Source organism: Sarcophilus harrisii, chromosome 6 (assembly GCF_902635505.1).
Source record: "Sarcophilus harrisii chromosome 6, mSarHar1.11, whole genome shotgun sequence".
NCBI classification, from domain to species: domain Eukaryota; kingdom Metazoa; phylum Chordata; class Mammalia; order Dasyuromorphia; family Dasyuridae; genus Sarcophilus; species Sarcophilus harrisii.
The window spans coordinates 213,131,858-213,157,656 of NC_045431.1; the positions used below are offsets into that span (position 1 = coordinate 213,131,858).

General features: G+C 36.7%; 1 protein-coding gene across 1 annotated transcript in view; it reads right to left on the bottom strand.

The window, feature by feature from the left end:
* SLC5A12 (solute carrier family 5 member 12) overlaps window positions 1-24,018 on the bottom strand; it is a 36,046-nt gene extending 12,028 nt beyond the window's left edge. Inside the window, exons 1-9 of the mRNA XM_003773653.4 lie at window positions 22,496-24,018; window positions 19,745-19,810; window positions 16,745-16,796; window positions 14,986-15,053; window positions 11,864-12,018; window positions 11,615-11,755; window positions 8,669-8,798; window positions 4,238-4,326; window positions 649-761 (exon numbers count right to left, since the gene is read on the bottom strand). Of these exons, the coding sequence (XP_003773701.1) occupies window positions 649-761; window positions 4,238-4,326; window positions 8,669-8,798; window positions 11,615-11,755; window positions 11,864-12,018; window positions 14,986-15,053; window positions 16,745-16,796; window positions 19,745-19,810; window positions 22,496-22,855 (1,174 nt within the window). The 5' untranslated portion in view covers window positions 22,856-24,018. The remainder of the gene's footprint in view (window positions 1-648; window positions 762-4,237; window positions 4,327-8,668; window positions 8,799-11,614; window positions 11,756-11,863; window positions 12,019-14,985; window positions 15,054-16,744; window positions 16,797-19,744; window positions 19,811-22,495) is intronic.
* Window positions 24,019-25,799: the final 1,781 nt, after the last annotated feature.

A 25,799-nucleotide genomic window follows, 5' to 3' on the forward strand; every position in this document is an offset into this window, starting at 1 on the left:
ATAGTCCAATGATCATTTTGGTGATTGTAGCTCAGATACATTTCATGGGATCATGGGATTCAAAACTAAAAGGAACCATAGAGACATTAAACTTTTAATTTAAAAAAAAATTTCCTCATGTAAATGCAAAATGTGTCTCTTTAATTAGAGAAATTAACTTTAATTAATTTAGGGAAATTAAATTTAATTTTAGGGGAAATAGTGAGATTGAGAAGGAAAAGGGAGATTTAGGTAAGTTTCTCCCTGAATATCTTGTTTCCACATATCCATCTCAACTACCAGTCTTTGATGAGAATATGATAAAAGGGACCATAAAGACCATATAATCTATCCTGCTCCAACATTTTACAGATAAAAAATGGACCCAGAGAAGTTAATTTATCAGCACAAATGGAAAGACGTGTTCCTACCCAAGTCTTTTTCTGATTCTAAACTGAACACTCTTTCCCCTACATCATACTGCCTCTCTTTCACTGGTTACTTTTTCCAGGTATTCTTACAGTTTTGTTTATACAGATATATGTATGCTTGTTTCTGTCTGTAATCCTATATTCTGAACCCTGTCACAGAGATGGGAAAATTTCAAAATGAACCCAAGGTCAAGTTAAGACAGTGGCGCAAAACAAGAGGTCCATCAATTGTACCCACATAAGCCTTTACTGATCCAGGTGCTCAGCTTGTCCGAAAGGTTGGGAAAGCCACTCTTGACAAAATCCTCAAAAGTCACTGTTGCTAAGGCATTGATGCTGGCGGCCACTGTGCTGCAGGGAGAGAGAACACAGAAGCCAGTCGGGACACAAGCCTCCCATCATTCCATGGAGCCAGGGGTTGGACAAGTCAGTGAGATGATTTCAATTCCAAAGGGCTCAAATATCAAGGCATCTGTGGTTGGGGCAAAGGTGGCACTGGGCTGGGCATCAAAAAGTCCTGAATTCAAACTCTCACACAGTACTCTGTGACTCTCAACAAGTCACTTAACTGTCTCAGTTTCCTCATCAATAAAATGAGCTGGAGAAGGAAATCACTTCAGTATCTTTGCCAAGAAAACCCCAAACGGGGTTATGAAGTGTCAGACATGACTGAAATGAGTGAATAATAAATAACAAGGTGCTACCATCTTGTTCTAACTGGCTCCCTTCTTTCAAGAAGAGGAGGAGGAAGAACGATCCATCAAATCTGGCTAGCCCCGAAGGCTCCAGAGAAACGGGAGGGACGGACATCGGCCTATTAGAAAGGAAGAAGCCAATAGTATAAAATAGGATAGATTTTTCCTGCCACTTATCTAACACTTTTGTATATTTAATGTCATGGAAACTGCTACTGGAGATCATGGGCTGAGTTTTACATCTTCCTGCCCAGCTCCTAGAACAGATCCTGACACCCAGAAGGTAGATGTTTGTGGAATTAAAAGCCAGCCTTTCATATCAGTTCAAGGCCTTCTGCTTTCACTTTCCTCACTGAGCAATTGTAAAGCAGTTATTGCTGATTATATAGCATTGAATGATACAGATCAGCCCTCAGTATCTAAGCGCTGGGCAATATAGTGGAAGGATTGCTAGACTTGGAGATTCAGGAAATACATCTGAATTCTGCCTCGGACATTTTCTACTTGTATGAGTGTAAGGAAGACATTTAATCTACCTCTGCTTCAGTTTTCTCTGTAATATTCTAGATTCACTGGATTTTGTTTGATAAGAATCAAAAGAGATAACAAAGTATTTCACAAACCTTGAAGTGCTACATAAAGGCCATTTTCTATTATTGCTGTGATTATTATTTCAGCATCAGAAATGTTTGTAGATAGGGTTGTTCTGGCTGCTCCTAGACGTTTAGTTGATATGTGCTAATAACTGAATTTAATTTTTCAAAAAGAATTATGAAGGGCCTAGTCTAGTTCCATATCTAATAAATCCATAAAAAATATGTATTGGCTGACTTACTGACTGCCTGATTGCCTGGGTGATACAAACTTTCAAAGAAACAGACTTTAGCTGCAAGTCTACATGGATGCAAATAATGACTTGATTCAGGAACTAGTTTCATTTTATTTTTTTTTTTCGGAATATATATTTTTATTTTGAGAGCAGGTATATAACTAGTTTCATTTTAACAGCAAAATTGACAAATATAGAATTTCAGGCCCCCTCATAGTATGTGTTCTGGTCCCCCTACCCTAAGACAACTTATTATTTTAAATACTTATGAGATTATTCCTGCGGGTTCTCTAAGCCCATGTATTTAAGAGATGAGAAATCTCATTTTAAGAAAAGTGTTTTGGGGGTAGCTAGGTGGTACAGTGGATAGAGCATCAGCCCTGAAGTCAGGAGGACCTGAGTTCAAATATGGCCTCAGATATTTAACACTTCCTAGCTGTGTGACCCTGGGCAAGTCACTTATCAACCCCAATTGCCTCAGCAAGGAAAAAAAAGAAAAGTGTTTTGGGGTATTTGCCATACTTAATAATACTTGGAGTGCTGGAAATCACTAAGGCAGTAATCTTGGGGCCATCTATCTGGACCAGCATCAAAGATAGCCTAATAATATGAACTTTTTCAAGAAAAGTCTGTTCTATTGATAATAACCTAGTATAAAAAAGCAAACTAAAGAAACAAAAGGTTATAAACATTTTTGATTGTTCTGTGTGTTTTTCTTTTGAAGATTAGTGTAAGAATTTGACTTTTTACAATTGAAGTAAAATATCAGAATAAAAATTAAATAAAAAAGGGCTGTTTTTTCCCTCTATCTCTGATTTCAAGAGATGAAAGTGCTATATAAAGCCTAGATAAAAGTGCATTATATATTATATGTAATATTATGTATTGTAATATATATAATTTATAATTATATATTATACACATAATAAATATAATATATATATTTAATAAATGTTTATAACCTTTTTAAATTGTTGTGTGTGGTTTTCTTTTGAAGATTAGTATAAGAATATTGACTTTTTACAATTGAAGTAAAATATCAGGATAAAAATTAAATAAAAAAGGGCTATTTCTTCCCCATATCTTTGATTTCAGGAGATGAAAGTACTATATAAAGCCTAGATGAAAGTGAATTATAAAGGCTAGCTATTATTATTGTAATGGTTATTATTATTTCAGCATGAGAGCTGATAACAGGGATGGGGGATTGAAGCTGAAGGGTACTAATAATTTGCTCAGATTTACACAGCTAGGAAATGCTTGAGGCAGAATTCAATTAGCACCCTTTCCCTGCTTAGTATTCTCAGCTGGTTAACTTTTGTCCAACCATTGGTTTCTGGGACTTGTCCATCCCCTGATGTGAGACTGTCCCAGAAGGTAGCAACAGTGGTTCTATGAGCACTATCCTGGCCCTGCTCCATGAAACTCTGGCCTGTCCTTGGTCATAGATGACAAGTCCTTAAATAGAGATTTCTGGGGGGCTCAATAAAGCAGATTTCTTTATCTCTGCAGCCAGAGGGACCTGTTTCCACAGGAGAATTGGTAGATCTCCCAGTTTTCTTCTCCTTTGTTTGAGAAAGGAGTCTTCTTTCCCAGAGTGCTTTGGGACTTGAAATGTTTTACTCTCAGTGTACACTTCACTTTAGAATGCTATGAAAAGCAGGTTGGTCTTAGCACTTCACAGTAGAGCCAAAGAAGAAAGGGAAGTCTGCTTCTATATTTATCATTGATCAGACTATTTTTTAATGAAGGTGACTTTCAGAGCCTGACCCACACATATCCTTATCCTAATCTTTACTTCTTCAGAATAGAGAACTCCCAAATCCATTCAGCTGATGCCCATCAAAGGACAGAGTATTGGGTCTGCAATCATGAAGGTTTGAGTTTAAATCTGGTCTCAAACACTAGCTTAAAGAACCTGGGCAAATTATTTGACATCTATTTGCCTCAGTTTTCTCAACTATAAAATGGGGATAATAAAGAACCTATCCCCCAAGGTTGTTGTGAAGATAAAAATGAGATAATTTTTATAAAGTATTTAACACAATGCTTGGCACATAGTAGGTACAATAAAATGCTAATTATTATTATATTAATATTTTGTAACATCATCATCATATTATTATTATTATCATTATATTTACAGCTCCTCTGAATTGTAGTCTTAGAGTTGTCTGAAGACATTGAGAAGTTAAAGGAAGCATCCAAGGTCACACAACCAAAATGTGTTAGACCTTCCTAACTCCAACACTAGCCTTCTCCTCGCTGTGCTCATGATAGCAAATCATTTTTAGGCAGCTTACCTCAGGGTCCCACTGAAGGCACATGCAACGAACAGTCCTGGGAGTCCTGGCATTGAGGCAAATATGTCCATTACAAAGTACGGCATCAGCTGGAGAGAAGTTGGGGGAAAAAAGGAGGAGGCTGGTAATTAACTGCGTGACTTTCCTAGCTGCCCAAGCATCATCAGCACCCACCTAAATGTAGCCCTTTCCCTCAGGGAAGAAAGCTGGGTCTCAGTCTGCTTGGGGGGATCCAGCCTCCTCAGGAGGTAGCATGACTCCTGAGCAGTTCTCTGGCCACTCTCACTGCGTTACTCCCGAGTCTTTCAGATGTTGTTGTTTTGTATAAATTGTTCTCCTGCCTCTGCTCTTTTCACTCCATACCAATTCACATAATTCCCCAGGTTTCTCTGAAACTGCCCCTTTCATTATTTCTTCTAGACCAATGAATGGTACACCGGTCCCCAAGTGATGAGTTCTATGGCGGGTAATGCTCACACTGGAGTAGATTGCAGTTTTTCTATTTATACAAGTGATTGGTTTTTGTTTGTTTGTTTTTGCTAAGGCAATTGGGATTAAGTGACTTGTCCAAGGTCACACAGTCAGGAAATGTTAATTTCTCATCTGAGACCAGATTTGAATTTGGATCCTTCTGACTTCAGGGCCAGCTCTCTATCCATGCACCACCCACCTGCCCCTTATACAAGATGATTTTTAGCAAGAGGGCACATGCAGCTGGAGATAGAAAGGAATAAAAAGAAACTTATAAAGAAGGTGGCATTTGAGCTGAGCTTAGGATTCTGGGAATCCTAAGAGGAAGAGGTGAAGGATTGCATCGCAGGCATGGGGGATCGTCTGGAAAGGCACAGAAATGGAAAAAGTAACGGTTTATATGAGGCCATTTTGACTGAACTATAGAGTAGGTGAGGGTCAGTAATGTGTAAAACAGGCTAAACAGATAGAGCCAAAGACCTGACTTCAAATCTGGCCTCAGACACTAACTGTGTGACCCTGGACAAGTCAGAAGCTCTGTTTGCCTTTGTCTATTAGAAAAGTAAATGACAAACTGTCCTGATATCTTTGCCAAGATCCACAGGGTCATCAACAGTCAGACACAGCTGAATGGCAAAACAACAATGTGCAATACACCTGGAAAGGTAGACTGATGTCAGGTCATGAAGAGTTTTAAATGTCAAAGAGAGAAGATGGATCCTAGGGACACTAGAGAGTTACAGAAGGTTCTTGAGCCAGGGAGTGACATATATGGACCTGTGCTTTAGGAAAATCACTTGGACCACTTTGTGAAGGGCAGAGACCGGGAGTAGAGAGACCAGTGAAAAGATCAAAGATTGGTGGTTATTCTTTCTTGTAGAAGACCAAAAAGACATCATTATGTTAGAGGCAAGTTAGTGTGTCAGACTACGGCCAATCAGAATGCTCTGCTGCAGATCAGATACAAAGAGTCCTTTTGAACCCTTGGGGTGGATTCTCTAACTTTGCCCATCTCACATTTCCGAGGTAACACACTTCTGCTTTGCTCATAGGGCAGAGTACTTGGTATCCATTCAATGTCAAGAGACTGAAAGTTAAAGGACAATGCAGTGTCATTTATAGAGTCCTGAAGTCACAAAGGCAACTTTTGAAGACTTTAGACTGAGTAGCCTTTAAACAACCTCTGGACACCTCCATTCCATGATGAAGATCAGAAGAAGACTCTACTGGAGGAAGCTGAGTAGTAAGTTTCAAAAAATTGATAACTGTATTTCAATAGAATTGTTTTCCTTGTAATCCACGTATTTTATGCATTTAGAGGCAGTTAGGTAGGACAATCGATAGAGCAATGAACCTGCCTCAGGAAGATCTGACTTCAAATCCAGCAACAAAATTTGCTAGCAGTATGACCCTGGAGAAGTCATTTAGCTTCTGGCTGCCTCAGTTTCCAGACTTGTAATGTAGTGAAATAGCAGTACATATCTCTCAAGGGGTCATGAGTATAAAATGAAATTATATATGTAAAGTGTTTTTGCAAACTTTGAAATGAGATTTAAAATAATATTCTGAAAAGAAGTCCATTGGTTTTATCAAAGTATCAGTGTCCATGACTCAAAAAAGATTGAAATCCCTTGTTTTAAAAGATTAAAGAAGACTAAAATCTTCTGTGAACTGACAGAGAGGGAAATAAGCCGAAATAGGAAAATAACATATATAACCAACAATTTAAAGAAAGAATTTTTAATAATGCACACACCTGAATGGCATGTAATTGCAAATGACCAAGCTTGGTACTAGAGAACAGATTAATGATGATGTTGGTGAATTTTATAAAGTGCCTGCTATGTACTAGGCACTGCTAAGCACATTCCAAATATTATCTCATTTGATCCTCTTAAGAACTCTGGGAAGTAGGTGCTATTTATTATCTCCATTTTACAGGTGAAGAAACTGAGACAGGACAAATGACTTGCCCAGCATCATATAACTAGTGACTCTGAGGCGAGATGTGAACTCGGGACTTCCTGATTCCAGATGGCACACACTGCAGCACCTCAAATGAAAGGAAAAGCTCATCCCCTCATCCTTCCTACTTTGCAGAGGTGGGTATATTCTATTAAATTCAATTGTTGTTTTGGCTAGTTTTGCTTCTCTGCTTTTTTGCTTACTTTCCTCCTTCCTCCCTTCCTTTATCTCTTCCTTCTTTCCCTTTTCCCTCCTTTCTTCCTTCCTTACTTCTCTCCTCCCTCCCTCCTTCACTCCATTTTCCTTTTTTCTTTCTTTCTTTTTTCTTTCTTTCTTTTTTCTTTTTTTCTTTCTTCCTTTCTCTCTCCTTTTCTTTCTTCCTTTCTCTCTCCTCTTCTTTCTTCCTTTCCCTCTTTTTTCTTTCTTCCTTTCTCTTTTCATTCATTCTTTCTTTTTCTTTCTTCCTTTTTATCTTTCTTTCTCTTTTTTTTTCTTTCTCTCTTTCTCTCTCACTTTTGGTCTCCTTTTCTTTCTCTCTCGCTTTTGTTCCCTATCTCTTTTTCTTTTCCTTTCTCCCTATCTCTTTTTCTTTTCCTTTCTCTCGCATTTCTTTCTTTTTATATTTTCTCTCTCTTTTGAACTCTTTCTCTCTTTTACTTTTTCTCTTTTTTCTTCTCTTTCTTTTTTCTTTCTCTCTCTCCCTTTTGATTTCTCTTTCTCTCTCTTTTGATCTCTCTTTTTTCTTTTCTCTCTTTTGATCTCTCTCTTTCTCTTTTACTTTCTATCTTTTTTCTTTTTATTCTCTCTCTTTTTCTTTCTTTTTCTTTCATTCTCTCTTTTGACCTCTTTCTCTCTCTTTCATTCTCTATTTTTCTTTCTCTCTGTCTTTGTTCTTTCTTTCTTTCTCTTTTGTTCTCTTTTTTCTTTCCTCTCTTTCATTCTCACTTTCATTCTTTCTCTTTTGTTCTCTCTCTCTTTTTCTTTCTCTGTTTTGTTCTCTCTTTCTCTCTTTCCCTTTCTCTCTTTTTCTTTCTTTATTATCTCTCTTTTTCTCTCTCTTGTTCTCTCTCTCATTCTCTTTTTTCTTTCTCTCTCTTTCTCTTTTTCCTTTCTCTCTCATTCTCTCTCTTTCCTTTCTTTCTCTCTCTTTCATTCTCTCTTTCTCTCTCTTGAAGGGATGTTTTGAAGGCAGAACTACATGGTATGATAAATGGTTGGATTGTGAAGTGAGGGAGAGAAAAGAATTGAGAATAAAACTTAGGCTATGGTCCTGGGAGAATGGTGGTTCCTTTTACAGAAATAGGGAGATTTGGAAATAGTGAAGATTTGGAAGGAAAAGATGAGTCCTTTTGATAGACATTCTGAGTCTGACAGACAAGCTCAAATGTCCAATACATGATACAAATACAAGCCAATGGGAAGGATCTCTCTCTCTCTCTCACACACACACACACACACACTATCACACACTCTCACACTCTCTCTGTCTCTGTCTCTCTCTCTCGCTTTCTCTTTCTCTCTCTTTCTCTTTCTTATCTTTCTATAAAAGGCAGTTTTTCAGGTAGGAAACAAGGAAAGTATTTATTTTGGAAATGAAGTTGATGTAAACCAAAAGATGTTAATAAAATTTCTAAAAGACTCACGTGGCCAACACTGTACCAGACACACCTCTTCCCAACAGACAGCATAAACAACTGCAAACCTCACAAATCACATAATTTGAGAGCTAAGTGCCATCTTAGAAATAGTCTAATCTGAATGCTTCATTTCACATATAAGGAACTAGACACCCATTCAGGGCAAAGTGTCTTGCCAAAAGTCCATGGCAAAGTTTATAGTGGAGTCTTCATCTCTAGCCTCTTCAGACAAAGGTCTTTCTCTTAGACCATGCTGTCCTTTCCTTGGTTTCTATGTCTTTTGTAGCTCTCCTAGAAACGAACAGCAAGCCCACCCCAGTAGGTCTCTCCTGGCAACCCACTTTGCTGTCATCCATACCTGATCTGGTGCTGAGATGATACCAGCTGTCCAGGGGTCACAGTTCTTGAAGTGAGCATACATGATCAGTCCTGAGAAGACTGCACAGGCCAGAATTATCCAGAGACCAACTAAGTTAAGATAGAGAGCACTAAAAAAAGAAAAGATGAGAGGTCTGTTAATAATGTAGTCCATTCTCAAGAGGCTGATGTGAGCATCAAATGAGATAACATACATTTTAAAACACTTAGTAACTTGCAGACTATTATTAATTTGAGAAGCTTTGTATAAATCACGTATGCAGTAGTGTATCTGGTTCTGGACACCATCTTTCAGGAAAGACATTGGGCAAGTCAATTAAGCCAGAGACAAGTCACCAGGAAGCTCCAAACCAATAACATAAGAAATGGGTGGAGGATTTCTTTTTCAACCTGCAGCAAAAAACATTTAGGAAAGCAATAGCTATGTTCAAACGTTTGGTAGTTCTGTGTAAGAGGGATTAGATTTATTTTGCTCACCTCCAGCAGATTGAACCAGCTCCAGTATCTAGAAATATGCGGAGATGAAGTTCAACTAAATATAAGGAAGATTTTTCTAATAATTAAATTAAATAATTAAACTGTACAAAAGTGGAATGGGATGCCTAATTAGAACGAGAGGATTCCATCATTGAAGGTTATATAATTTCAATCAGAAGAGAATTCAAAGGTCTTCTAGTCCAAAGGCCCTTAAAACTATGAGTTGGATCCTCTAATGGAATCATGTAATGAATGTGGGGAGTCTTGAAATATTTGACAACGGTAAAAAATTTCTGAATGTTCTTTGTCCTGGAATATCAAATAGTCTGTCAATATTTAAATTTTTATGTAAAAATAAATAAGCATATCTATCTCATTAGTAAGCAAATTTGCTTTTGACTTTAATATATAATAAAATTATATGTATGCCAAGGAATTGTTTTAAAATAAATTTCTTTATGATTTGTTATCAATAAATGTTTGATTTGTATACCTCTTTTATATATCTATATATCTGGAGTCACAAAAATTTCTCAGGCAATTGGAAATGGAAAAAGTTTAAGAAGCCTTTATCTAGTCGAACCTCCACTAAAATAAGCAGTTACTTAACAAATGGTCTCCTATCTGCTACTTAGAGGAAATAAGAGATTTTCTTTTCCAGGTGAGCCCTTCATTTATGACCTTTATAACCAGCTTCATATGGATTCTATTTTAAGAAACAACCTCTTTGGCATTATCAAAATCCTTTTGTGTAATTTTGCTGGATAAGAAAGTACTTCAAAGAAGTCATACTAAAGAACAAGATTTAGAAATGGTTTTTTTGTTTGTTTTAGAATTAGGAGGAAAAGGAATAGTAATATAAGAAGAGTAGGAAAAATAGGAGGAGGGGAAGGAAGAGGATTATCTTAACCATAATACTAGGCAACTTGATTAAACAAAAATCCATGTGAAGCACAACTTTTCAGGAACACAGTTCCTGAAAAAAAAAGAAAAAAGATCACTTTGTATATAGGACATCTCTCTCTCTCTCTCTCTCTCTCTCTCTCTCTCTCTCTCTCTCTCTTTCTCTTCCTTTCTTTCTTTCACAAGGCAATTGGAGTTAAGTGACTTATTTTCCCAGAGTCACATGGCTAAGAGTATTAAGTGTTTGAGGCCAGATTTAAACTCAGTTTTTCCTGAGTCTAGGGCTGGTGCTCTATCCACTGCACCATGTAGCTGCTCCACTGAAAAAGATGTATAAAAAGATTTTTCTTAAAGCAACCTCAATAACAGAAATAAATTTCAGGATCAAACAGTATCAAATCTCATGTAATTTAGTCATGTTTAGTGAATATACAATGGCATATAAAGACAACTTGTATTCTGTGTCATCAAATTAATACTACAGCTTTGAAAAATCAAGATGTTCCTCTTGCTACTTGTACGATATTGAGTAAGTAACTTAACCTTTTTTATCCTTGATTTCTTTATTTGATGAAGAAATGAAGAAATTTGAGGGTTAGATAGTTTATAAGATCCCTAAATATTTTATCCCATCAACCTTTGAGCTAAAATTGAACTCCAACTAAACATCCTACTGCTTTGTGACTTTAGGCAAATTTATTTTACCCTCTCTGGGCCTCAGTTTCCTCACTTGAATAATAAATGGACTGAACTAGCTTCTGAGATCCTTTTCATGTCTACATCTCCAATTCTGTAATTTCTTGATCATTGCTTCTGATGACATCATTAATGGGTAATGTGCTAAAAATCACTTCAGAAGTATGTTATTGAAATCAAAAGCATAACACCTAAAATAAATATACTAGATTCGAACAATTTTCTGCTACATCTCAAAGACCCTTCATTCCTATCTCATTGGTTCCTTGATCATAAATGACATGTCCATTTCTGCCACCGTTCTTTGCTGTCCATCCTCAAAAATCACCTAAAGCCCTGCCCTTTAGAAAGCATATTAAGTTTTACCCACTTTGGTAAGTTTTTACCATCTGCTGCAGCGCAATTCCCCTTCTCCATGTCTTATCGCCTGATGATATCCCTGCTCCTTTAGCAATTATTAGATTAGAATAAATCATAGCTACATAGAGCAATGGCACAAGAAGATGATCTACTCCAACCCTCTCATTTTCCAAAGGGGGAAAGTGAGAAATGAAGTCATACAACCAGTGATTGGCAGAGTTAGTACTCAAATATCAGTCTTGATTTTAATCCCACAATCATGTAATTGTCTGAGTATTGCTGTTTCCTTTATACTCTATTGCCTTCATATGATTTATCTTCTCAACCTCATAGGAAAAAGTTCTTAAATCTCACAGAGAATGCCTTATGTCTGAGCACTTATTTTATGTAAAGAAGGCACTCAATATGTGCACATGCTCAGGCATACAATAGGTGTTCAATAAATAAATTCTGAAAATGATAATGATGACAATGATGAAGAATAACTTACATCTTAGCATGTTTTTCTGTTTTGCACGAGATGCATCTCTGTATCGTGGATTGATTAACACCATAGATGCCGAGCCACGTAAAAGTTCCTCCGACAGCAACTGTCCAGAAGGTATGCCTTCTCAAGGGGTCCACGTCAAAGCTGTGGGAGAGACGCACAGAGATCAAGTCATGTTCCGTGATTATGAGATACTCTTGTAAGCAATAAGGAAAGGTAGCCCAAAGCAGAATAAAATCATATTAAACATACTCAAGTATTTCAAGTCGAGACCCATTTTTTGATTGATCTAATACATTCTGTAATCCACCAGCACGTGCTGTTCCTTGTATAAGAACCGTCAAGAACCCTACCACCATGACGACCATTTGAAATGCATCTGTCCACACGACTGCTTTTAATCCTCCCTGGAATAAATAGAAATCATGTGAGTTCTTCAGATCAAAGATGAGAAGAGTCTTTGGTTTATTTCCCCAGTTCCCTGTTCAAAATTACAAGGAGGTTTTATCTTATGAAGTACAGGATCAAAGAAGCAAACCTGGAAGAGACCTTAAGAAGCAATCTCATCCCACTTTTTAATTTTGCATATAAGAGAACTGAAGCCTAGAGAGGTTAGTATCTTAATGACAGAAACAGCATTTGAAACTCTAAATCCAATGTTTTTTCCACCATATCATATTCCCTGAAAAGTTTGAATCCTTCTATTATCTTCCCATGGTCTTCTTCCTGTCATTGTTTCTTCCTTTTTTCCAGTTAAAGGGATAATGCAGATAAGACTCAAATCAGTCATTCTGAGACTCATAGAATGTTGGAGCTGAAAGGGAATTTCATTTCCCTTGTGTAAAATGAGGGGTTTAGACCAAAATGACTTCAGAGCCCTAAGAGGGGTTGACTTCTTTTCAAAACATGACTGTGTGTAATAAAATATATGACCTATTCAACTAAGTCTGATAAAGACTCAATCATCCAGATGTTTTGTCTATACTACCCAAATATAAGGTGTGTGTGTGTATGTATATATATATATATATGTAAATACCTTCTAACCATTTTGGTAACAACAACCTCCATGAGAGTCATACTAATGACCATGTAGCTATTAACTCTATGACTTTCTTAGAGAGTTATCATGTAGAAGTGATGATCATTTATCCTCCTTTCTGGTTGAAAAGAAGAGAAAGGGCTTAAATTTCAGTGAGAGATTTTATATTAGAGTAAATGTTTGTTGAGCTGAATTGAATCAAATTGGATTTAATTCTATAGAGAAATATAACTTTAAAATTACCATTGACTCAGTAGAAACACATAATCAAATGTTTCAAATTGGAATTCTGATATTCAAATAAATTCAACAGATAATCCATTAATCACCTACTATGCACAAGTACTTTACCAAAATAGACCAAGGAAAGAAGTTACAAATCAATATTTTTTTCTTGATCTCGTCAATGGATGACTGATTGGTCTGACGTAGGAGTAAAAGATATATTGAATGAAAAGGGGGCGTTTTTTCAGTAACCTTCCAAAGTTGTTATGAAGCTCAAATGACTTATTTGTAAAGCATCTAACATAGTTTCTAGAATATAGAAGACATTTAATAATGTTTGTTAGCTTCCCCACCCATCACCAGCTCATTTGATCAGCTCAACAATCTTGTAAAATATTTAAGTGCTATTATCACCTCCATTTTTGTAAATGAGTATTCTGTGAGAGCAAAAAGTTAAGTGTCTTGCCAAATTTCATAGAGCTAGGAAGTATCTGAAGCTCAATTTGAACTCAGGTTTTCCTGCTTCCAATTCCAGCCTACTATGTACTGTCACCTACTTGCCGCCTTAAGGAGGTGGCCCTCTAAGTTGAGCCTTGAAGGAAAATAAAGGATTTTACTCTGGAATCAAGGGAATGAGAAGCGCAAATACTGCATACTGAAAAGCTGCAAAATCAAATTGTACCTTGCGTGGTATATATGATGTGCAACTTCAGCCATCCTTAGTTTCTCTAAACTGGGAAAAAAGTGCTATGAGGCAGAAAGAATTTTAATATGACACTGGGGAAGGAAAAACCAACATGAACAAAAGCACAGGGCCTGGAAAATGGGTCTGATATTATGGGACATAGAGAAGAAACAGATTTTAAGGGAGCAGAGGATTTTTGGAAGTGAAAAAACATGATGAGATTAATTAGTTTAAAGGAAATGATGGCGAACCTTGAACTTTAGACTCAAGAGTTTAAATTTCATCATATATGCAACGAGAAATCACTGGGAAAATATTTTTTTTCCTTGAGCCAAAGAAATACTTAATGACAGATTATTTAGAAAAAAATTTTTTTCTACCATTGATATTTAATGGATTGAGCTAAGTGAGAGTGAAAACAATGGGGCCTCATTGGAAAGCTATTTCAGAAATTCTAATGCTAGGCCATGAGGATCTGGACAAAGAGTGATGACAGGGTGGAAGAAAGGAAAAGAAATGTATCCGAAAGACATTTAAAAGCAATTATGAATATTGGAAAAATTAAAAAGAAACCTAAGATAATTTGCTGCTCTTAAAATGCATATTGCATGCTATACCTAGTAAAGATATCATATATTGGTTATCTATTAAGTGCTAATATATAAAAAGATTCATCATCTAGAAACAGTTAAGTGTGTTCCCACATTCCAAACTACTTACTCATATTTCTTAGCCATGTCCATTTGCTTCCCTAAGAGAATAATATCACAGTTAATTGTTAACATTTATGTAAACATTTTGTTGATACCCTTCAGGACCTGAGGCTAAAGGACTGAGTGAGTGCAGATCAGAATGCAGAAAGTAGTTCTAGGTTCACTGATAACTGGCCAACAGCATCATTCAGATTTTGTAATTAATAACCTTTAGAATTAACTGAGTACCAGTCATCTTGCTCACACATACAATCATGGTTTAACAAATAGCCAGTTGGGAGAGTCCATTTTTCTCAGGCAATGTAAGTATTGCCTTAGGTGAATATGGTTTATGACTGGAAGGAAAAAAAAATCCCCACCTCCCTCCCCCCAAAAAGCAGATATTATCAGAATAACATATAGCCAAAGCTTAGAGAAACTTTCCTATTGGTAAATCTGAGTATTTGTCAGGAAATTAATAGCATTAACTTAAGGGTATAACATATATTTATATATACTTATACTCTAAGCTTACTTAGAGGCTATTAATAAAAATGCATTTCAAGAAAAAATATTCATAATTTGGAAAATATGAAAAATCAAGCCAGCTTTCTCTTTTTCACATAACTTAGAAATGTAGTCATTGGCTCTAGAATTAGTCCTCTCAGTTGTGATTTGGCCAGATTTCATTTTAGGCTGGCAAAGGTTTCTCTGCGTAGTATATACATACCAGAGTACAGTAGAAGGTGCAAACAATTCCTGTAGCAAAGACAGATCCCCAGAGATGAAAGCCAGTCACTGTGGAAGGCAAGAAAAGTTACAAGAGGTTCTCAGGGTTAATCAAAGAACTTTGCATGGAGACTGAGGCAAAAGAGGTTAACTTGGGGCAAAATCATCTGATTGAAGGGCTAAGTCTAGCTATAGACTCCCTGAAGAAACTAGCTTCCATTAGGTATGATTTCATACATTACCACAATCCAGTCCTATACAAAGGAAAATAAAAACCAAGGGCACATAGTATGACAGGGACTCATCCAATGTTTAATTAATCAATCACCAATTAATTAAATTAAAAATTAATCTTTGAAGAGATTTTCTCACATTTCATATCTTTCTATCTTTGGTCTGAATATGCCTTCTCAACTAATAGGGTTATAGGATAATCTGTTCAATCATTTCAGTCTTGTCTGACTCTTCTTAATCTCATTTGGGGTTTTCTTGGCAAAGATATTGTTATTTCCTTTTCTAGCTCATTTTACAAATGAGGAAACTGAGGCAAACAGGATTATGTGACTTGCCTAGTTGTCACACAACTAGGAAGTGTCTGAAGTCAGGTTTGAACTCAGGAAGAGGAGTCTTTCTGACTTCCAGACCTGGCATTCTATCTACTGTGCCACCCAGTGCCCATATACAATCACTTTAAAATCTTTGATAAGAATTACTGCCATCCTGAATGGATTTTAACAATTGAATAAAACAAAGGGGGAAATCAATAGCACTTGAACTTTATTCCCCCAGCTTGAAAAACCCAGATTTGATCAGTATGGACACTACCTCCACTAACTCCTGAAATAATCTCTCTATTGTTAATGGCCTTCAGAGACTTCTGGAAGCAAAAAATTCAGCCCCTGGCAGCTAGACTTCTCGTGATGATCCCATTGCACTAACTAACCCGAACTTTGGAAATTAGACATACAAGTCATCACCAGGGCTGGCCAGAAAGCCTTTCCAGTGTGGTATGACCTCTCTTTTAAATCGATATTGATTGAATAACTTTTTCTATATAGATAGGTCCTCATATCCATTGGTGTATTGGGGAATCACTATGCTTTTGGACAATAATAAGATCAAACAGACTATAATAAATATTTTTGATCCTTCACTCCTTAAAATTGTAAATATCTATATGCATAATTGAGTGTGTTTTGGGTTGTCATTCTGAATCTGTGTCTGTTGTTCAGTCATTCAGTTGCATCCAACTCCGCATGAATCGTAGAATTTGTCCATGGAGTTTTCTTGGCTAAGATACTTGGGTGGTTTGCCATTTCCTTCTCCACGGTGTCTTCATTTTACAGATGAGGAACTGAGGCAAATAGGGGTTATATCACTTGCCCAGGGTTACCTAGCTTACAAGTATCTGAAGCTGTATTTGAATTGAGATAACTACTGTACATCTAGCTGCCCCTAAAGCTGTGTATATGTAATTTGAAAATTTTTATTCTAACTTGCTACAACCCAGTCCTAAAATCCCAGAAGAAATTAACAGTAAGATGTGAAAATAATAATTATAGTTCAATTATTTAGACTCATATGGATAAAACAAGTAGCAATGAACCTAAATTAGTTGTTCAAAGTGGTGCTCTGGGCTTTGACTGGAAAATCTTCATCTATGGGAGCACTTAGCCTTAAGAATAGTTTATCATGCTATGTGCATTTTGCAGAAGTCTGAATAAAGACACAATTGAGAAGTTATTTTCCTCACAACTCACCTTGGTTGAGTGCCAAAGCAGGAGCATAAATCACCACTCCGGTATAAAGAATCTGAAGGAGAAGGAAGGGAGGAAGAGTTTCTTGGCAAAAAAAGCTGTTGGCTGGCTGACTGGCCACCGGCATCAGGTGTGGCCACTTCAGCTGTCTACTAAGTCCCCTTCCTTGAGGGTGACAGCACCCTTCCCAAAGCCATTGGGGTTAATAGGACATAATACTTGTGATGATTTTAGACCATGTTTTTCCTGTCCCCAGTTACCAACTGACAGGAAGGAGTTGGGAAATATCAGGACATAAGGGACAGACAATAAGGAAGGAGAAAAGTAATTATTCCTTTTAGGAATTCAATGAAATTGGGAACGTCTAGGTCCCTAGATATCCTCTAGGTTGAAGAAGATTCTCTTTCTTCATCCCCATCTTCTCCCATCCCTTAAAGAGACTGAACAAGACAAGAAGACTTATTAATCCTTGTACTTCTGTAAATGAGTTAAAAGATAATGCGGGCCATTATCCCCCAGAAGCTGGTAGGAGAAAGAGAGGAATGCCAATCTAGAGACAAGAGGTATGGAATGCTCTCAGAGACTGGACTTAGAAGGAGCCACTGAATTCTTCCCTCCATGGTGGAGTACTGCAAGGATCACTTCTCTCCCTCCATCCCCATCACCAACATTAACCCATCTACCCACCAGCTCCCCTGCTAGTCAATATCTCCCCTGCCAAAGCATTTCCCATTGGAGCACAATGAACTGCTTTTTCTCTAACCATCACCTCCCTCACCTCCCTCCACTGGCTGAAGTACCTGGCCAGAATATTTAGAGTCAGTGGGAAATCTACTCTAAGTTGCAGAAGTTGGGGATCAACCTTAAAGAACTTCTGCTTTAGGTGACACTGGGCAGTGCTGCTTCATTCCCACTTCCCTCACCTTCTCACTTACATGGTGTCCTAAGCCCTAGCCTTCACCCAGCCTTCACCTCCTTTTAATTATGCTTTTTCCCTTTGTTGGGCAGTCATTTTGCTCATGACTGACTGTTGTGTTTTTTCTTGGCAGAGATGCTAGAACAATTTGCCATTTCCTTTTCCAGCTCACTTTACAGATAAGGAAAAGTGAGGCAAACAGGGTTAAGTGATTTGTTCAGGATCACACAATCAAACCTCACAGCAAATTTGAATTCAAATCTTCCTGGGCTTAAATTAAAATAATAACAATGAATTAAATAAAAGTAGAATTTAGAATCCTGGCTTTTTTGAAGTACATATAAATAGGTTTTTCCTGATTTGTTATTTCACTGTTAGAGGTATTTTCCTGGGATGTATCCTTCTCTATCATTCTAGATTAAGAGTTTCCTGAGGCAGAAAGAAATGGCTTGCTCAAGACCACTCAGTTTCAGAAGATTTTGAAATCAGGTCTTTTCCAATTCTAAATCCAGTTGTCAATTCATTATGACACACTGACTATCTTTTTTTTTTTTTATCTCTCTCTCCCTTGCCACTCTATATAATACACATACACATTTGTGTAAATATATACATATATAACTAAGTGGACTGCCCATCAATCAACAAACATTTATTAAGCACCTACTATGTGCTCGATACTATGCTAAACGCTAGATATATAAAAAGAGGTAAAAGGACAGTCCCTGTCCTCCAAGAACTTAACCTAATGGGTGAGATATCTTTATACAAAGCATGCTTTGTGTTCTGGATAAGCAAAAGATAATTAATATAATTAATAATTAATAAATAATAATAATAAAGGTACTAGAATGAAGAGGGGTAAAGGGTAGGATTTTAGTTGGGACTTAAAGGAAGCCAGGGAGGTCAATAGTCAGGGAGGGAGGAGGGAGAAAGAAATGGAATGTGTTTTCATGGAACATCCAGGGGGCCATTATCCCTGGATTTAAAGGTAAGTGTCAGGAAATAAGGGATAAGAAGACTGAAAAAGTAAAAGGGGGTTAGATTATGGTAGGCTTTAAATAGCAAAGAGAATATTTTGAATTTAATCCTGGAAGCAATAGGAAGCCACTGAAGTTTATTGCATGGAGTAGGGTTAGGGAGATAACATGATCAAACCTGAGCCTTAGGAAAATCACACTGGCAACTGAATAGAGGTTAGACATTTAAAAATCAAGACAAATGGCATTCTTTAAACACCATAAGAATTGTTAGATTTATTTCTTCTGAGTGACAAAAGATTTCATTGAGAAGGTCTCACAATATTTTAGATTTTGAGGGGGTTTTTTACTTAAAGATAAATTATTAGGCTAAATTCTTACTTATTTGTATCTCATGTAATAAATTTGTAGCCTGTGAAGGAAGGGGCTAAAATAAGTAGGTCCATGAACCATAGACTTGCTGCATGAAACCATGCCAAAGCATGGAAGTATCCTTGAAAACTGTGCTCCTCCCATACCCAATTAAAAAGCTGAATTCTGCTCTTTCCAGAGTGGGTTTATTATTGTTGTTCACTAACAACTCTGAGCATGTGTTTTTTACACATGACTTGAATCCTCCACGTGCCATTTACTTGTTTTTTATTACAACATTTTCTATTTCACTAATGCAGGATGCTCCTTGGTAAAGAAACTCCTTCCCCTAATGTAGATTGACCCTGTTCTACAACTTAGATTTAGAGCATTGTCTGCAGACATTGAGGCCTGAGTCCAGGGCCAACTCACCATCCAATATTACCCACTGCCTCTTTCTGTCCATGTGTCATAGAGAGTGAGATATTTTGAAATTAAAAAGACATGCTTTAAAAATAAAAAGTCATATCCAGAGTTTTATATATTATGCCCTAAACATCCGTGCCTTAGTCCTGGATCTATAGTCATAGATCCTTGTAAGTTTAGCCCATGTACCCAGGAGCTTCCTAATTTGCCAATCTAACTGGAACAATGAAATCTCACCACTCCCCAGGGGCTGGAAAAATGTATTCCCATAAACGTTTCCTCTTTTCCTCCCCCTTCCAGCATCCAACCCAAATTTAAAATGATTCTTACCGTCTGCACTATGTAGATTAGTGTGGCAGCGTACCGGACCACCTTGTTAAATCTTAACTGTAAATACTAAAGGAAACAAAAAGAAAATATACAAAAAGTCAACAGTGTTTTAGGCAGAACTGACCTGGTATAACAGATCAATCGCGACACTGAGATTTAAGAGGACCTGCTACCTTGAGATACTTATGACCTTGGCCAAGACCTAACCTCCATATTGCTAGCATTCCCTCTAACAGCTTTAACCTTTATTTGCCTTAGTTTAGTTTCTTATGTATAAAAAAGATATGGATTCTCATTAGCCATTAAAATCCCTTCCAGCTTTATAGCTATGATCTCATGAGAGGAATATATATCTATATATATGTATATATGTATATGGATGTGTATATTTGCATATGCATGTGTATAATGTATGGACACATACCCATACCTATTCATATATACATGCAGATATATATGTGATATATATAATATGACATATATAGGAACATGAAAAGAAAAAGCTAATAGTTTTGTATATATGTATATATATAGACATTGTACATATTTATATAGTATATGTATAAATGGGTATGGGTCTCTCTCTCTCTCTCTTTCTCTCTGTCTTCTCTCTCTCTCTCTCTCTCTCTCTCTCTTTGTACATATATATACATACACAGATACCACCTAAATAAATGTTAAGAGAGATAGTGGGGAAGGAAATTTGACTGTAAATAGTGCCACCAAAAAAAAAAAAAAAACTGTATTTGGGGTCAAAGAAAAAGGGTCTAGATTCCAGAACTGTTATGTGATTTTGAAGAAGTCTATGACTTGGTTTCTTCATCTGGAAAATTAGGTATTTGGAAGATAAAACCCACCTTGCAGGGAACTATAATGTTTTTCAAAGAAGGGTGAGTTAGGGTAGGGGGGCAGGTGGGGAAAAGATCATTGATTGGCTGGTCCTGGGAACAGACTACCTTCCCATTAGTGACACTGAATTCACTTAAAGCCCAGTGTCTTCTGCATATGATGGTTGCTTCTCTCATTTGATGGGACAGCCTTCTGACCCACTCCCTGATGTTTAGACAAACTTTTCCATGGAACATTGATAACTGGTCACTGGTGTGGAGAAGAGATTGGGGAAAGCTTTCTGTGTCGGCACCCAGTTGTGCTCTGCTTCGGAGGCGTGTTGGAGATTCAAGGAGATAATGAGAAGGTAGGACATTCCCCACCTGGGAGACTGGGCAAAGTTTGCAAAGCATTCTATGGGTGTAATTTAATTTGATCTTTACAACAGATAGAGGATGGGGGTCTGTCAAAACATTAATCTGTGTGCACAATCAGCAGTTTAGTTTAGTTCAAGTAAATGCAATTCATTTGGTTAAAAATAGTCAAGTATTTTTGATTGAATTGAGTGGTGTGATTAGTCAGTTCATTCACAGCATTAGAAGGAATTTTTAAATGCTATCTAGTCCAACCCCTTTATTTTGCTGATAAAAAAAATGAGCCCACATCTAGTGTTCCTTTGAACTTCTCTGGGGTTCGTTTTTCTTATATAAGCATTAAATGGCAGAATCTGGATTTCGATCTTTGTCTTTGACTCTAAATCCAGCACTCTACCCTACCACTCTGCTTTTTCTAAGAGTATAGACATTTGGTTACATCTCCCACCTTTTCTACCTTATCAAATGAAAAATGTATATTTTAATGAGTATTTAAAATGGAAAGAAGAATGGCATCATCAAAACTGATCAATGAGGAAGCTCTAAAATTTAATTCCTGAGACACATTATATAGCTGCTACTTCTATTGTGAACTACTGGAAAATCAATGGGAGAATTTCACATTTTTGCTTCTAAGTAACATAGGGAATTTTCTTATAAACATTTACTTTGCTTTAAACTATTCTGTAACAATTCATGTGTATAAACACACACCACATATATAATGTGTATATATAGACATATATGTATATGTGTGTGTATGTATGTATGTTTATTAGGGGAAAAAGAAAAGAATACTGAAGGCATAATAATATATCTGTACTTGAAAGAAAATTTAGTGTATACAAAAAGAAACACTAATAGAACTCTCCCAAAGTGGAATAAGTTGCCTTGAGAGTTGTATCTCAGTTTCCCTATATATAAATTGGAGATAAAGATCATTTCTATCCTATCTCTTTGGGACCAATCTTGAAAAACATGTCAACCCTCCTGTAGTTTCCTGTGAATATGGAAAATTCAGTGTTTGGTGCAGATCTGGGCCAGTACCAAGGATGTTCTGGAACCAGCTGATACTGACTTAGAAGAGCTGATTATTAAATTCTCACTATGAACAATTACACTTTAGAAGCTGACAAATTCTAAAATTAGGATTTGATTTATTGTTTTGTTGATTATCTAGATTAAGAAAGTGCAGAGTAAAATGTTAAAAATACAGATTAAACTTTCCAAATAACCAGCTGTTAAACATTTGCCAATATACCCCTGGCCAATACCCACTCCCATTCACCAAATCCAGACTATTGTCCCATGGGGACCAAATAAGAGGAGGGATGTGAGAATGCTCTAAGAAGTTTATGACACTTAAAGTTTAAGTACTGTACAAATTATTAGTTCACAGACCGTGTATGTTACTCATCTGTCCACTTAGTAGATATTTCCTACTAAGTGCAGGCACAATTTATGGGAAAGTAAATCCATGTAGAGAATTTGGCTGGTTGGCACATTAACAATTAATCTAGACATTCCAAACAGTGATTAATTCCCTTACCTCGTAAGTGCTGGTAATCCCAGACCTGTAGAAAACTGGCAAAAAGAGCTCAGAGGTAAAGATGATGACAAATGCATATGCTATGAAGAAAAGCAGGAAGGATGCCCCAAAACGATAGACCTCTGCCGGAGCTCCCAGAACAGTGACTGCTGACATGAAGCTAGCAGTCAAGGATAAAGCCACTGGACCACAGCTCATTTGCTTGCCCCCCACTAAAAACTCCCTAGAAGTCACCTTCTTCCTTTCTTTTATAGCAAAGAATACTCCGATTCCTGAAGAAACAACAAAAAGAGCTGCAAATACAACATAATCCCAAGCTTCAAAGTTCTTAACCTGGGAACCTGCCCGTCCTGCTGACATGGTGCCAGGTGGATGTCTTCTTCGTTTCTAGTCCTTACAACAATATAGGTTCAGATATGCTGCTCACAAATGGCTAGTCTCTTGCCCAGGACAAGGAACTCTCAGACCTTAACAGTCACCAAGGTCAAGAAGCACTGAATGGAGCTCCTGGGGATACTCTTGGTTGCACAGAGCATTTCAAAAATGGAACCCAAAACAGATTTCAATCATTGTCACAGTCCAGGACAAGAACTTGAAACCTGACCCTAGCCTGAGGCTTTTGGTGCAGCCACTGAAGTACATACTTCTACAAAGAAGGATTCAGATGTTCAGAAATTAATAACCAACGGGGGTGGAATTAAGCTGGACAGATAACATACTCTTTTATCTCCCAGGTTTTTCCTGGAGGTTAAACATTACTTGCAAACATGAAAATGAGACCGTGTTAAACAGTTCAGCAATTTAAATGAGTGTGGCTATATCAGTAAAGAGGAAAAGCCATCACTCTGAGGATCTTTTTTTTTAATCATAGCAAGAAACTGAAGTAATCTCCCTGCCCCTTACCCCCCAAAAGGGACTCAGGTTATTTATTGAATTGAACATTTGCCCTCCAAAATTAGGAAAATTTGTAAAAGTATAGATTAGAGCAAAAGAAAGAGATCTAAGAGATGATATAACCCAGAAGTTCTAAACTAGGGAACATGCAAAATTCATTTTGTTTTAAATTTTGTCCACTGTGTCAATATAATTGGCTTCCTGTGCATTCCATGCATTTTAAATATTTAAAGACATTCTTCTGAGAAGGGAGCAAAAGGATTAGGCAAATAAATTTCTTGTGTCAGGGATTCCTTTGGCTAAGATCCTCTGGGGAAACATTTTCTGATAAAATCCATGATCTGCCAAAGGTAATATAAGGCAAGTTTTGAACTCAGCTCACTTAACTCTAAATACAGTATTGATTCAGAAGCCATCTTATTTAACCCATATCAGAATCCAAAAATTGAATTTTCACATAGCCAATCAAATGAGCATCATTTTTGAATACTCCAGAGCTAGGACTTTCAATTGCTTAGATACTTTGCTATCATTTCTTATTTTGAAATAACTCAGTTCTTTAGTCCATTAAAAGATAGGAACTTACTTAGAAGCCATTCCCCAATTGATAATCAAAGGATATGAAGAGACAATTTTCATGCAAAGAAATTAAAGCCATTTCTAGTCTTATGCAAAAATGTTCTAAATCACTCTTGATTAGAGAAATGCAAATTAAGACAACTGTGAGGTATGGCTTTATACCTCTCAGATTGAATATGATAAATATTGGAGGGGCTATGGGAAAACTGGGACACTGATGATGCATTGTTGGTGGAGTTGTGAATTGATCCAGCCATTCTGAGAGCAATTCAGAACTATGCCCAAAAGGCTTCAAAATTAGGCATATCCTTTGATCCAGCAGTGTCTCCTCTAGGTCTGTATCCCAAAATGATCATAAAGGGGGAAGAGGACCCATATGTGCAAAAATGTTTGTGGCAGTCCTTTCTCTAGTAGCAAGGAACTGGAAATTGAGTGGATGCCCATTAGTTGGAGAATGGCTGAATAAGCTATGGTATATGAAGGGAATGGAATATTATTATTCTATAAGAAATGATGAGCAGGCTGATTTCAGAAAAGCCTGGAAAGACTTACATGAAGTGATGCTGAGTGAAGTAAGAAGAACCAAAATAACATTATTAAATGATGATCAGCTATGATGGATTTGGGTCTTTTCAACAATGAGGTGATTCAAGACAATTTCAATAGACTTGTGATGGAAAGTGCCATCTGCCCCCAGAGAAAGACCTTATGGAGTTTAAAGATGGATCAAAGCATAGTATTTTCACCTTTATGTTGTTGTAATTTGCTTGTTTGCTTTTTCTTCCTTGTGTTCTTCCCCTTTTGATCTGTTTTTTCTTGTGTGGTATAACAAATATGAAAATATGTTTAGAACAATTATACATGTTTAACCTATATCAAATTACTTGCTATCTTGGAGTGGGGAAAGAGAGGGAGGAACATTTAGAACACAAGATTTTGCAAAGGCGAATGTTGAAAACTATTTGCAAAAATAAAATAATGTAAATAGGGCAAGATAAATAGAGGGGAAAAGATAGGAATTCTCCAATTATGTTTCTTATGCTGATTTAGAACCAGGAATCTTAGAAAATTAGATCCCTGCAAACTTCCTTAGGAAATATTAATACTCTGTGTCAATATCTGTTCTTATGTATTTGACTTTTTTTCTCAACTTCAACAGTTCAATTAAATATATCACGTTAAAGATGACCCAATAAAATATCATATCTTCTCATTTTGATTTTTTTGTTCTAATTTGATATACATTTTGATCTCTGTTCTCCCAATTCAATGATTGGATTACAATTAATTCAGTAATGATTCCCATATCAGGATGAGTGGAGAGTGAGAAGCTCACCCTCTTGTGAGTCTCTTTAGAAATCCATGATTTATTTTAAAATTTTTGAATTCTAAATTTTCTTTCTCCCTCAAGCCTTTCCCCTACCCATTACAAAGGAAAGAAAAATACTGCCAATAAATTTCCATATTAACAATGTTTTTTTTTGTTTTTTTTTTAAAGTGAGGATAATAAAGTGGGGAAGGGAAAGTGGGCCTCAGTCTGCAGTCAGTGTTTATTAGTTCTTTCTTTGGAAGTGGATAGCAATTTCCATCATGTGTCCTTTGGAATTGTCTTAGATAATTGTCAGAGGCACTAAATCTTTTACAGTTAGTCATCATTATAATATTGATATTACTGTGTACAAAGTTTTTCTATTGATCCAGGGGCGGAGCCAAGATGGCGGAGAAGACACACGCGTCTTTCTAAGCTCTTCTCTTACCCTCTTTATCAATATTATATCGAGCCTCAAAAAATAGTCTTGACTGCTACAATTCGTAAAGATAAGAAGTAGAA